The 15568-nt window shown below is 42.2% G+C and overlaps 1 protein-coding gene across 1 annotated transcript in view; it reads right to left on the bottom strand.

Moving 5' to 3' along the window:
• The window catches only part of LOC145448144 (uncharacterized), a 107512-nt gene that overhangs the window by 18462 nt on the left and 73482 nt on the right, over positions 1 to 15568 (bottom strand). The window contains exons 2-3 of the mRNA XM_080326472.1: positions 2043 to 2309; positions 909 to 1078 (exon numbers count right to left, since the gene is read on the bottom strand). Of these exons, the coding sequence (XP_080182598.1) occupies positions 909 to 1078; positions 2043 to 2247 (375 nt within the window). The 5' untranslated portion in view covers positions 2248 to 2309. The remainder of the gene's footprint in view (positions 1 to 908; positions 1079 to 2042; positions 2310 to 15568) is intronic.

The following is a 15568-nucleotide window of genomic DNA, read 5'->3' as shown; positions in this document are numbered from 1 at the left end:
CCACCGCCGTTAACCTACATTTGGCCTGCCGCGGATAACTACCTCCAGTATAGCACAGACTGCAATTATAGCATCTGCTATGCGGAGATAGTCATTAACGAGGTTCCTCTACTTTTTCGGAGTACTTCTGACGACTTGCGGTTCATAGGCCTAATAAAGTGGTTTTAGTCACTTTTGCTTAACATTGTATATGGCAAAAAATGAATGGTATGAAACTAGTGAAAAACGTAGATTCAAAAATTGGATTTGGTCAATGGATCACACACTGGCGGTGTCTTATAAAAGCCTGCCTATAAGAAGTGGGCCGTGCTACAAATCGGCAGGTACGGAATAAAAATAAAGAATATCGGCCCGGTGTAAATGACCATAGTAGTCGACAAAACATCATGAATACGACAGCAACACACTTGCGAAATTTCAGGATGTGTTCTCGACTAACGCAACATTACCGATGACAACTCGATTGGCGAGACAGCGTAGTGTTATGATCCACGCAGCCGCAACACCAATGGGTTGCGGCCTTGCTGGTTCGAAACCGACCGAGGTCGACTCCAGAATCCCTACCCACATGTTGGAGGTTTATCTAGGCCCCTCCTCGCCACGTGATCCGCGTGTAGTAGTAACACCACGTTCAGTTTTCAAAACCAGAATTATAAAATGTACGCCTATACAAACTGTTGAAATAGAAGCAGAATTTGTCGAAGCAGTCAAAACTTTCGTTACTACTCCTTAAATGTAAAAGCACTTCGTTCCTGTCTGCCCCCTCTTCTGTTATGTAGCATGAGGCGTTATTTGGCATATTCTTGTTCTCCTTCCCGATATTCTGACTACACCGACTATATATACACCCCAAGGTTGCAAGAAAGCTAAAATATGTGCCTGCGCACGCCATCTCGAACCCAACTTACCATCAGGGTCTGTTTCAGCGTGAGGTTGGGGAAGAAGATATCCTCCTGCAGTACATAGCTGATCATGCGCCGCGAGTTTTTCGTCAGAGGCTGACCGCCGATAGTAGCCCGGCCAGACGTGCTCGCCACGCGCCCGCCGATGATGTTGAGCAGAGTGGTTTTCCCGGAACCTGGAAAAGCGCGGAGGCGATCAGCAACTTCTATTTCTAGCTTTTCGAGAGACGATGTTTTAAGCCTTCTACCGCCTCTCTACTTAAAAACGTTTTTCATGCAAAAGTACTTGCTTTAACGAATTCTGATGTTGTACAGTAGAAATTCGTTTTGGGGTAAGTTTGTATCACTATTACACGCAAAAACGATATAAGAACCTCGTGAAATAGCCTCCACAGTAACCGCTGAATATATATTTTTTCGAAGATCATAGAGTTATTGGAAATTTTGCGCTAGCAGTGGAGATGCGACTTGCAATTTGGACAGTAGCAACCACTGATTAACTGTCAAAATTATGCGAACCTCGATCAAATCTACTTTATAAAACAATATACTTCTCATTTTCTATAGTTCCACTTGAAGCAGTTTCGACACGTCTTGGAAATCGCCAATTCTACTTGTAAAATCCCCGTCTATTTCTACTTGAGTAGCGACGTTGGCTGCTCGACCACATCTTGAAAAGCGTCGCAGCCTCGCGCCGGTTGACGGACTGTTTCACGCGTGATTCACGCGAGACTCGATAGTCACGCCGCTACACAGCTACACAAGTGGAATTCCCGAGGGTGACCGCCGGACTATTGTGCGATTGTGCAGTGTCATCGCTGTGATAACGCGCAACCGAATCGAAAGAACTGACGATTGTCAGCGAGGTTGCGATCGATCGACATTCCTCGAGATTACGCAACGCGCCATCGTATTACTCAGCGATACAAAAAGCCGTTCAGAGTGCAACGTTGCGAGCCCATACTAACGACGCGAATACGGTTCACCGTGATTTCTATACACGCGGAGAGTAGTGGATTTGGTGGCCCCGTCCAATATTTATGATCCTCCCACTTCTGCACTTCAACACAACTGAAACTCGAGCGTATAGTACTTTCTATAGCTGTGTGGGAAGGAGATAATGTATACACAAACACTCACCACTTGGTCCCATCACGGCCATAACTTGACCCGGCTTCGCGCATCCGCTAACATCCGACAGGATCTGTTTCCCTTTCAGGTTCAATTTCAAATTCTCAAATCGCAGTTCCAGTCCCGGCTGCGTCGAGCGGTCGTGAGCGCCGCCAAGCAGCACAGTTGTGGCCTCGCCTTCTACGCTTTTGCGAGGCCCTGACTGTGAAGACATATCGGCGTTTCGCGTTAGATTAATCCTACGTTAGGATGCGTTACTTATCTACAGAGTTACGTCTGAAACAATCACAAAAACAGTCGCGGTAAATTACCGAAAACGCACATGCGACAATTTCGAATTTGCGAATCGCCTACGGCCGAAATTCTACGAAAACTATAAGAAATTTTCACTGCTCCGACTCCAGGTATACCGCCAAAACATGCGAAACATACACTAAAAGAATTGTCGGATATGACGCTGCTAATTGTACCTGAGTCCTAGGCCTCTCAGCAACAGTTAAACTAAAATCATGTCTGTGTAATTATCCGATTACGCTTGGAACAAGATTGAAATTTGTTATAGGATGCATTAAATGATAAAGTTCTATCAGGAGACCAGCATTTCTCGATACGGAACTCTTGCAGTGCTTAGGTGGGTGGACAAAAGGTTAATAACTTTACATTCGAGACAGCTACGACTGTCGAACTGTAAAACACATTGGATTGCCAAAGTTCGAACTGGTTCAACTATCCAAGCGTATATAACATCTAACATCAGTTCAGCTACCACAGATATCATGATATAATCGTAGCCAGATTTCTTTGCTTTAAAATTGAACTATGCTATGCCACAACGCGATACGCGGGCTAACGCAGCCTGCATTTGGGAGGAAGTAGTGCAGTGCAGCAGTAGTTATGCAAACCAACGCTATGCGATTTCCACACTGACAGCTTCAAACTGCCGTTTCCGTATGCTGGACGTTGCGCATTATATACATATGTTACGTATGACGCAATATTGCTTCCTTCACGTTGCCGCTGCCCGTAATCAAAAGATGGCGTAACAACAGCGCAAGAAATGAAATTGACGACGCGTCATGATGCAGCATTGTGAGAGATTTAGAGATTTTCGTGACAGCAACTAGAATTTCACCATACCGAAATTCTTAAAAAATGATATTTTCCAAAAATTCGGAATTCGAAAATTCGAATTTGCATACGGGCTAACACAGGATTGCGTATACGTTTGCGTTTACTCACGAAGTTACAAAATTTTGCTCGTACAACGACGCGCCATGATGCATTATCGCGAGAGGGTTCCAAGTTTAGAGATTTTCGTGATAGGAAGGACGATTTCACCACACCGAAATTCCATAAAATGATATTTTGTTAAAATTTCAGACTAAAAAACCTTCGAATTTGCGTATGGGCTATCACAGGATTGCGCAGACTATTTCGTTTACTCACTAGCTACAATTTTTGCTCTTCCACCGTGACGCAATCCAATCCCACAAGCCCTTTGCAATAGGAAGCAATGAGAATCCGCATTTTGGTATTGCGCAATATCCCCGGGAGCTGACGTCACTGAATCCCTTCGAATCAGTATATTCGTGCAGAGTATCTCACGTACATGCATTTCGATTATCAAAATTGTGTGTCCCACACTCTTTCATACGCGTCATAAGTAACCTGTTGACTTCTACCTCACCTCATTAATGACAGTATAAACTGGCAAGGGAATCGAACGCTTTGGAGTACAAAAGAAATGACTCACTATGAGGCCTGCTATTTTCAATGAATTCGATATAGACCCTTCAAACACAGGCAAGCAACAGCTTCTTGGAGGTACAGAAATTCAATATACAATTGGATAGTATATTCATATTGAAATTAACCCGAATATTTTCGGCTGACGCTGACACGCGTCAGGGGTAATCGTCAGCAACTAGTAAAGAATTCAAAAGAACAAAGTAGGTATATTCTCCATTACGTACCGTACGTACATCCCTACATATACGACAAAAGGTACCGGTGGCGGTACCGTTACTACGAGCTGGCGCTCTCAAAGTTCTCAGATGCTAATTCAACGCAGGCTATTCCGAAAATTCACGCTGGCTAGCCTCTGTCACTTATCATGCGACGCGTCGAAAACAGTTCAGCGCCATCCTTTCAGACACGGGAATACTTTATAACCGAGACCCTCCAGTTGGCAAGATGTTTTCTTAGCGACGCATTCAGCTGTGACGGTCGCTCTGACGGTACGTCGGCGTCATAATTCGTCATCTACCGACCTCAATCCATCTTATCACGAAAAAAGCCCTCCTTTTCCAAAATCATACCATATTTACACCGTGATTTCTGTTGCTATTAGACCTCCTTGTCGATCAGTATCGCCGGGGATTCATGGTCTCTCTCGTCGTACTTACGTTTGTGCACTGTGCAGTTGGCGCAGCTTTCTAGCTAGCACCCTCTTGTGGTTGATAAGTGAACTCGATTATAGTCCGTCCAAAAGTCATGCAATAACTGCATATAGTTGATTTAACTATAGATTACTAACCTACGGGGTTAGTAATCTATAGTTTAACTGCGGTCGGTCGGTCCGTCGTCCTTCCTGCTCGTATTTCGGCATCTGGAGCAGTTAAGCTATTTTGTAAGTGTAGTATCGGTGTTGCGGCCTACCACTCCATCCCGATTGATTCTATAAGTTTGCATAACATAGGCATCGAATTAGAATTTTTGTTATTAAATCAAATCTCAAAGCACGGGCGTTTGGTACATGGAAATTTGCACATAAATGTGTTAACTGTATCCGAATCAATACCATCCTTAAATGTTAAATGCAAAACTAATTAAATATTTAAGGCTAAAACAGCTCAAGTATAAAATCAGCTAAAATGGGATGTTTTGCGGGATTTTCTTTTGTAGCCTACTTTACATCACTTTCCCGCCTAGACCCAGACATTTTCTACCATCATGCTTTCATTATAATGCCCTTGATAGGCCTATCTCCTTCCAAAATATATTATGTCTTGATGGAATCGCTCCCCTTGCTCTTCTGAATAAGCTCCTGTCTTGTCATTAAACTCGGCTAAGTGAGCATCAAGCATTTGTAGGCTACTTTCATGGACATTCTGCACCCCATGTTTCCATACGACTTTACCAAATTGGCAACGAGTTCAGCAAAGTTATCTTCCTTGTTATTGCCCAAGAATCCATTCACCACATCTACACAGCTATCCCAAGCCTTCTTTTCAACATCAATAAAACACGTAGCTCTAAACAACCACTTGTTTTAAATGCAACCCTACATATATATACATATCGAAAACAAAAGAAGCTGTTCAAAACAATTGAGTAACATATGGAAATGAGTCAATGGCAAGTATGAACAGAGGTGGTCAAAGTAGTCAAGAAAGCTACTCAAGTAGAAGTAGAAGTAGCGAAGAAAAAAAATCTACTTTAGTACAAGTAGAAGTACTTCTTTCATAAGCAACCTAAAACTACTTGAAGTAGAAGTAGAATTGACTGACTTTAAATCTACTCAAGTAAGTAAGTAAGTAAGTAAGTAGTTGTGAAAACGATCGTAATTCGTTTACATGGATTATCAAAAGGTGCAAATTGAGCTATGCGAAAGGTGCAGAGCTATCATCCTTATGGATGCATAGATTGCATACCAGGAGGTATCCAATTTTCGAAAACATAAGCATTCGTCCGCATCATGGGATGGAAACAATAGTATTGATATGGAAATGCGATACTATTCCTCTTTTTAACCGAACATAACGTCTTAGAAAATATCATGGTATGGCACCCTCCCCTTATTAGGCCTGTAGTTTAGACGAAGAGCAATACGGAGAAGTTGTATAGGATACGGTGTAAACACTTTGCGCGATAAATAAACATTAATAAAAAATATGGTGGATCGTAAAAATGCCATATGTGTAGTTTTATTTCCGAAAATTAAAGGCATTGCCACACTTGCTTTTATACTTCAACCTCTTATCCAAAAAAGAACTGATATTAATTAGTACTCAAATTATATGATACTAGGAATTGTAAGTGAAATATAAATACTACTTCTAAAAGCGGAGCATTCATTTTGTGTTTTTAGTCCAGAAAATTTCGAAGGTTGGTATGCTAAAACAGCTCTAAAACTAAAAAAAAGTAAGAGTCCACTTTTCCAGATTAGGGCACGCCATGGACTGCTAGATAACGATATGATAAGTAAATGCCAGATTGCGTAACATCACTTTCAGACGTTACGATGAAGTGGCGAGATTGCGCAGTGGTATAATCCGCGGCTGTAACACCAATGGGTTGCGGGTTCGAATCTGACCGAGGTCGACTTCAGAATTCCTATACCTAAGTGATATACCTAAGTATACCTCATCCCCTCATCCGCGTAAGCGGTGTCTTACAAAAAGCCTAGAAGTGGGCCGTGCTATAAGTCGGCAGTTATGGAATAAAAAATTAATAATATCGACCTGGTATAAATGACCATAGTAGTCGACAAACACCATGAATAATACAAAAAAAACGTTATGATGAGCCATAATAGTATATACTGTGATGAAATATTCGACATGGCAACGGGCGACAATGCGGTGTGAACGGAACCATGCCAACCCGCTACCTAAATTATATTCACCGATACTATAGTGATATCATACGGGTTACCCCGTACCCACTGCGCGCGAAGCGCGACGAATATTCTGGGCTTTAAACAAATTAAATGTTGATGCTCCGTGAAAACAGCCCCGAAACTCCTCAGGCTATCTTCCCGTTTGAAGGATTAAACTACTTCTACTTGACAAACTGAAAATAGCGAAAAGTAAGTAAGTAGATCACAAAATATTATGAAGTAGAAGTAGAAGTAGCGAAAATCAGATCTACTTGAGTAAGTACCAGAAGTAGAGGAAAACTACTTGAGTACTTCTAAAAAGTAGAAGTACTTCGTTACTGACCACCTCTGAGTATGAGAGAACGGCATACTACAATCGCATGATACTGTTGGGGTGCTTTAGTCTAGGGTTGTGTAATCTGTGGGAGCAGCACTGTCTGGAGACAAATTTTTTCGCAAGAAATTAAGTAAATGTCACGTGCATGAAACGATAGCTCTGGTGAGGTAATAGCGACTCAAATTTCTACCAAATTGCGGCCCATACTTTAAAAACCACCGGTTTAACCGAGTCCTTTGCCAGCGATAGGTGGGATTCTTTGCTTGAAACCATAATTATGACAAAACTAAGAGTGTTTGGCACGCCCGTAGATAATATTTTGACATTGACATATTATAGCGTTCTGTACACGAAAGGTTGCTGTCGTTGCCGATCCCCGGTATATGTAGACCGACCTAATGACAATGGGGAGATAGTGTAGTGGCGAGCGCCGGCGCATAGTTTACGCAGGCTGCCCTGACTCAAGTCCCGCCGACGGAGGTTATTCCGCGCTCCCCGTTCCCGTGTCGGTGTTCTTACGGCGACAAAAGGCCCAGAAAAATATACGATGAATAACGAAAGAGGACAAAAGCAAGAAAGAGCATTTACAAACTACCGACGAATAAAGATTAACACCAAAGTAGCATGGCTTACTTAGGCCTATACCTGCCAATGCGACAGTGTTGGGATCAGGTCAAGTTATCAAATATTTTCAATTTGGGTCGTGTGATTTCAATGAGTAGATGCTTAATGCATATATGCTTAGGTATATTCGGACTTGGTGCCATGTCATTTCTAAAATACTGAAACGACGTGAGACACCGCGGTTATATGTAAATTGATGAGAATATCCCATTCAATAAAGCAATAGTTCTCACCCGGGTTGCCGATCGGACTGCTGAGGGGTAGGCCTACCGCGAGAAAATAAAGTAAAGTGGGCTGATGTCGACACGTAAAAAATATTGACATCCATAAACTATAAGTAGTGTGGTGATCGCTATCGTCTCATTTCGGTTTTGTTATTATTGCTTAATTGGTTGATTATCTACTGTAGTTCTGGGTATAAAACCATTGCGTTTCTATTCATTGTTTGTCTTAGTTAATAAAAGCCTTGGATGTAAAGAGGTGTATTCGATTCACAACAATTCGATTCACAACAAGTAGCATTTAGGAAGCCGCGGTGACTGAACAATGGTTTTTGTTGCTCTTGTTTTGTTGTATTCATGGTAATAATTTACACCATGCCGATATACTTTATTATGATTCCGTATCTGCTGATTTGTAGCACGGCCTACTTCTAGGCACGGACACACGCACACACCCTGTACGCGGATCGGATGGCGAGGAGGATCCTAGGTATACCTCCAACACTTGCGTAGGAATTCTGGAAGCTGATGGCTAGTGACCAAGTTAGAACTGGAAGACGGGAAGGGGCGTTGACACATACAAGAGCAGCTACGAACGCTGGAGTTAAAGACGGCGCGTGGATTTGTCACCAGATCAATACAAAAACTTCATATGTTAGAGAAATCGAATAGGAGGGGAGGGAGTGTTGACGATTGTCATGCATTATTTTCCTTGCGTAATTCAATCGATATAGAAATTTAATTATTAGTATTATTAGGAATCTTTTTTTTATTTCTTCTCGTCACTTGCGGGTATGTAAAGCGCCGGTCTGACATTTCGGCAGGATATTTTCGATGACGCTTAATTAAATGTGAATCCAATTCTCTTTACTATATTTCTCACCGCTTTCGATCGTTAATATAGGGCCTAATACACTTGCTCAGAATTCTACATAAGAGTATTAGGCAGTTTGAATTGCACCAATTTGCGTCAGAACATTCCAGTTTAGATAGGTTTCTGCGCCTGGATTTCGTCATCACAAGATTTAGAGCCTTGCAGCAGACTTGGACAACTAGATAATTCTAGTTGTCTAATTTCACTAAATTAGAGCGAAGTGCCAGTAATCTAATTCTAATCTAATTTGTGAAACGTCTCGATGCTCTAATTCTAATTCTAATCTAATTTGTAAAATGTTCTTATGTTCTAATTCTAATTCTAATCTAATTTGTCAAATGTCCCTATTCTCTAAATCTAGTTCTAATCTAATTATTGTTTTCCTGAAAATGTCTCTTTGTCCGAGGCATATTGCACTATTTCAGTGAGTTAACAAGAATATCTCCTCTTGCGCAGGGAAATCCAGTGCCAAACCGCCATCGCCTTACTTACACCGCACAGTCATCGTAGATATTATGACGAATAATAGCCTGCTAGAGTAGCTTGTAGTGTGCGAACAACATTCTAGTTTTTAAAACTTTACGTTAGTACATCGCCGTTCTGACTAACATGGGCGGTGCCCATGGTTACCATAAAAGAAGTAATATTTCATTAAAGTATAATAAAAATCGAGCCAAGCTTGGTGTACAGAAGTTAACAACTCTCATGGGTATGGGAATGCACTGTTGTTGTTGTTGTTGTTGTTGTTGTTGTTGTTGTTTATTAAACAAAAATATGTGACGCTTATCGCCTGACGGCCTTTTGCGCCACCCACTGTGATTTGATATGAACTGAATTTTGCTGTAACCATTTCCCATATACAACTTCATTCAATTTCCAAGTTTTTGGGAACTGAGTAATTCAAATTCTAATCTAATTTGGAAAAAGCTTAGTAGCTGTAATTCTAATTCTAATCTAATTTGGAAAAAGCTGTGTAGCTCTAATTCTAATTCTAATCTAATTTGGAAAATGCTGTGTAGCTCTAATTCTAATTCTAATTTAATTTGGAAAAACTGTGTAGCTCTAATTCTAATTCTAATCTAATTCAGAAAAGCTGAAAATTTTCTAGTTGTCCAAGTCTGCCGTGCAGAAACAAAGGTCCTGAAGCTCATGGTTGAAAGATGGAGTGAGGGGGTTAGGGGCGCTGTGAGTTAATATTTGGGAAACGTTAAAGTTATTGACATTCCGCGTTGCTCACGAAACTGCAAAGTGCGTTTTCTAAATGTTGCTATTGGCAATTCTTGTGGTATTTCGAACTGGTTGAATTAATATTTAATTATTGATTGATGTTGCCTTCGTTTGAATGGAGGTCCACCTCTAAAATTGGTAAGCTGCGACTACTAAATAAAACCTCGACCATCCTGCCCAGACGTGCTGAAACAAAGGTTAACACCGTCGCCAACCGCCTAGACCTACTCACGGGTCTATTTGGGAAGATGTTAAAGTTTACTATAATAAAAAAGGTTGGATTCCCCTGGGTTAGGCTTAGTATATATTTTCGTCTACTACGCTTCGTGCAGTGCATCAAAAAGGTCAACAAAGGTGAGACATTTAGCCAGGGCCGTAACAGTACTTCGTCAGCCCCCCCCCCCAAACGTTGGTCCTGGACCCCCCCATAGGGTGATAAACCCAACTTCTGGGGGATCTGCCCCCAGACCCCCCACGTCTTACGCTGTTTACCGCTACTTATCATCTACATTGGGTGTCCGTTTAGTGAGTCAGCTTTTCTCGCCTAAACCCGCGAAATTTCTATAATTCATGACTGAATCGGTCAATATGATCGGGAATTGCACATATATCGCTATCAATTTTTGTCCTCTCTCTGCTCACGTAATCTGATTTACCGGTAAAGCTGAGTGAGGTGTGTTTGAAAAGGTAGGACCCCTAAATAATAATTAAACATATCCGGCTGTATACCCGTTGTCAGGAACAAAACAGCACTTCGTCAGGCCCCCAAAAAAACTTGAGTCTAGGGCAGGAGTGGGCAATTATTTTTCTCCGCGGGCCAAAAGCGAAATAGAACTTACGTTGGCGGGCCGAGTGAAAAATTTAGCCATTTTCTCCAGCGGATTTTAATTTTGTTTCTCAATTAAAATTTTAATGCTGCTCAGCAGTGAATGTGTTGATATTAGGTAATGAGAAAGTGACGGTTAATTAAAACATATCCATTTGCCGTTATGATTCGAAACAATATTTAAAAGTGTAGCCACTAACCAGAATGCTAGCAGTTCCAACGGATAGTTTGATGGCATGGAAGATCATGGCTGTTGATGAGAGAATTCCGAAATATCAAAGTCGGACAATAACAGCAATAACTATAAACTGGGAGTATATCGCGCGGAGCGCGAAAAAAAATTCATCAAACTTCGGCTTCGCACCACCCTTCTGACACATTCACGCCCCCAGTTCGAGAACCACTGCACTGAAATGTATATGCAATAGTACAAAGCTTATTTTATTGGTCGCTGCCTTCCGAGCAGTGTGCCTGCTATGTGTGCCTGCTGTGTGCCTTTATATTGAGCGAAGCTTGCAGTTTCTCTTAACTTCGCCCTCCTTTGACCGAGTGTTTCGCGTTTTTGTCAAAATACCGACTTTAATTAAAATCCTTGAACTCGGCGACATGCTCGGCAAAAACCGAAGACGGGTTTACTTCTTTCTTCGGTATACAAATATTTAGTGCTCTTAATTCTAAACCTAAACCTTCTTCGAATTTCAGTTTTCGGCTTTCTATTTTTGGGCATGCCCGTTCTTGTCCTCTCTGCACTGGTAGAGCTGAGTGAGGTGTCTTTGAAACTGTAGAGCCCGTAAATAACAATTGAACATCTTCGGGCGGGCGGACTCGTTGGTATGACTTCATTGCATGATGTTATTTCGTGACCTCCTGTCTGCTATATCAAAAAATACAGAATCGCCCAAACGTACTAAACTAAAAGCTCACACGATTTCAAATTGGTATTTCTTCACTGGCATATAATTTTTCCCTGCGGGATGGTTGGCATTGTATTTGTAGGCATGAGGTGGATGTATCCTGTCGGAATCTATGTTCAGATAGATCAGTGGTTCCCAACCTTTTTCCACCCACGTACCATTTCGAGGTTTAATGCAGTGTTCGCGTACCACCTACATAAGTAACGCGCATTTCCACCATTTATGACGTCATACTCACGTATTTGACCCATGCGAGGTGTAATAACAAATGCTATTAAACTAGGCCAGGGGTGTTAAACATATGGCCCGTGGGCTGGATCCGGCCCGCCAGATGATTTTATCCTGCCCGCATAGCAATTCTGAGTATATTTAAAAAAAAAATTATCCATCACATCCACAGTCATAAACCAAATTACAACGTCCGCGTTGGCAGTTAAATGTCTTGTATTCATCACAACGCATACGCAGGGCTAACGCCAGATTATGACTAAAGCAAAGGAACACAGAAATATGTCAACTTGTATCGCCGGTAATGCCGCTGTTTTAGTGGTTCTTAACTGTATTCAACCGGACAATCATCGTATCTTCGCCAATTTCATTGCTTGCAAATAACGGTGTTCCGACTCGCTAGAATGAAACCCCTACGATCCGCGTATTATCTATATATGTTTGGTGATAGAGATGGTGTTAACGTGAGGTTCACGTTCGCGTTCTGTGTGTGAACCTCGGAAATTTAGAGGTTCACGTTCACAAACAAATCTTGGTAGGTTCTGCACTGTTAACCTTTTTCATATATTACAATTTTCACTTCATCATAACATCTTTAGTTTAAATTTATTGCATTTCAACAGCGTCACTCTACGAATGGCGTTGGCAGCATAAAAATATCAACACTAAACGAGCATGCACCTTGACAATCTCAAAAATTTTACTTGCTTTGCTACAGAAGTTTACTCGAAATATCAAGCTCTCTGCTGTGAGCTTCACCCGCAATCACACATCATCATGAGTGAAATACACTACATGTAGGTAGTCAGCGAATGATGCTTATTCAACCAATCAATGAGATTGATATCGTTGTCTGATGTAAAAAATCTGGCAGGCGTACTGGGCCAATCTTGACTTCATATGTCTAGTATTGTATCATAAAAACCAAATCCGTGCAATTGGGGTGTTGGCTACTGCTGTATAACTTGGTAATGGGGTAATATCTGTAGCAAGTATAGAAATCCGTTTTACACTCTGCTCAATATCAACGTAGCAATACTCAGACGTCGAATACTTTCTCCAGTCTGGCCTAGACCGTTAAGACGTAAGCATATATTCCCTTACAAGTAGGCCTACTTGTAGAAATTGTTGGCAAGGCGACGGATGGGATTATCATATCGTTTGATAACCCCAAATATGTACTTCAGCATTGTAGCATTATGTGACCCGAGAGGTCGCTAGGTATCGTGTGCAATAATATAGGCTATCACTTCACTAAAATGTAAGGTTTGAATTAGCAAAATGACGTCATGAGGTTCACGTTTGCGTTCACCTTCACACAGAACCTTTCAAAAAGGTTCGCGTTCACACGCATCTGAACCTACCAGAGGTTCACACCATCCCTGCTTGATAATAAAGTATTCCAGCGAGAAGCAATAGCACGAGGCAACATTTTGGATTTCGTTGACTGTCCGGCCTGCGAGCGATTTCATGACCTGGATCCGGCCCGCGATGCAATTTGAGTTTGACACCCCTGAACCAGGCATTATCAGCCAGGGCTGATGGGGTGCATGGAATTGTTTTTTCACCACCATTCACAGGAAGAACAACATAATGAAATAACAACACACAACAAAAGTCAATTTATTTAATGCGATATGGCTGCATTTGTTGATTTACCACTAGCTGGTCGATGAGTGGCATACGTTTGCTCACAGCGCATCGAAAGTCATGTATGGGCGCAACAAGTCGGTTTCGTTTCTTCGGCTTGATAGTCATCAGGAATGAAAATCCCTGCTCGCATTCCCACGTATAAGGGAAAATTAGCAGCTGGGGAATGGCGAGAGACGATGGCTTCAAAAAAACTTAAAATCAAGCTCACCTGAACTAATAACTCCCTTCGGTCGAAAAACAAAAACAAAATCTACTCGCGTACCACCTGGAAGACCTTCGCGTACCACTAGTGGTACGCGTACCACTGGTTGGGAACCACTGAGATAGATTGACTGGGGCAAGGAAAGATCACAGACGATGCTGCGCTAGCATCTATGGAGTGATATTGTCCCGTAGTTAGTCCCTCGCCATAGATGGCAAGGCTGCTGCTGGTGTAGGTTTAGGCCTAGCTGTCGTAACACGGTTTGTGTGAACTTGTGTGCCGTGTATAGGCCTGTGTCTCGTATTGCTATGGTCGTGTGCTTCCGTTATCAGTTTGCATGTATCGCTATGTATTGTGAGTTTATGAGTCTAGTGTGAAACGCTGTTTTGAGTACTGTGTCTGTGTCGTGGAATATAATCTTATTATAACCAGTGGTGGCTTTTGGGGTGGGGGAGGTGGGCGGTCGCCCGCCCCCCCTGGTCGAAGGGCCCCCCCTATTCGGATTATGCGCTTTTTTTAAGGATAATAACGAATAAACATGGAAATCCGTGTACCAAGCAAGAATATGATTCCGTACGGATGTGTCAATCATCATCAAATCTCTGCATTTGTTAGAAAAGTCCCGTACCCCGATGATCAACACGTCTCTGCATGCGGTAGAATTACTTAGTCTTGATGTAGTCTATCCTCAGACACATGCAATAATATACATAGCCGAATCCAGCACCTGTCCAAACCTTACCGCAGGTAAGGTGGGTCTGGGGGGCGAAGCCCCCCAGAAGTTACGGTTAGATACTTATAGGGCCCCCCCCGGTAAGTCTCGCCCAGCCCCCCCCCCCCCCCGTTCGTAAGGCCACCACTGATTATAACCGTATGGCATTGTGTACCGGGTTAGGCGTTTCGTGTTACGAGCGCGCGGAGCAGGCGGCGATCGCAGAGAGACGAGGTACAGAGCCCAGTAACACGACCGCGAACCCTGTAAGGTACTTGACGCCGCACCAGGGTCGCTACGCTATATGTATTTTGTATATATAACGAAGTTTTCGGTCAGCACAAGGGAAGTCCTTTTCGGCCAGGGTTTTCTCGCTGCCGAGCGTTCTGGCACACTTCATGGGAGTCGCATGTTACATGGCCTAAAACTTTATATATCTTGGTGCGGTAATGACCAACGCCGATATGCCTATTTCTATAAATCTTGCGTATTTTTTCTTGGGGGAAGAATACCCAATAATCAAGATATTTGACATCCTGAAATCGCGCCTAGCGCGTAAACATTTTGAAGAAGTTGCATAGATTTAAAAAAAATACTCTATAATTTTGCTAATTCACGAAATAATTTTATGCCCCCTTCGAGCTCGCCCCCTAATTGGGGGGTTTGGGGTGCGGCAGTTACAGCCCTGCATTCAGCTAAATAGACAGGGAAATACGTTAAAATGCGGGATTGATCCACACAGATCGAGAAATAAGGTCAGCCGACATCAGGCAATAATTATATCATATGCAAGTTTACCTGAATCCGAGACCGTCTCGAAAATGTCGGATAATCGTGAAACGCCTTTCTCCAATTATCAACTCTATCATTAAAATGCGTCCACAAGATTAAGTTTTTTTCGGAATGAACAGAGTCTTCTCAGAATTGTTTCGATAGAGCGTACCAAGGCCAACGAGGCCCGATCTGTGATATTCCAAAATAATTTCGAAATTTGAATGATAATCCTCTTATCAACCCAGCGATTATTAGGACTACTTGTGTAAAATTTTTAGTGTTGACTGAAGTTGTAATCCCAGATCGCAAGTCGAATTTGACTATAGGCTGATGTATTTCGTAG

Source organism: Botryllus schlosseri, chromosome 10 (assembly GCF_051294905.1).
Source record: "Botryllus schlosseri isolate E-star chromosome 10, Bs_hap1, whole genome shotgun sequence".
Taxonomy (NCBI): Eukaryota; Metazoa; Chordata; class Ascidiacea; order Stolidobranchia; family Styelidae; genus Botryllus; species Botryllus schlosseri.
This window is presented reverse-complemented; position numbering and strand designations above follow the sequence as displayed.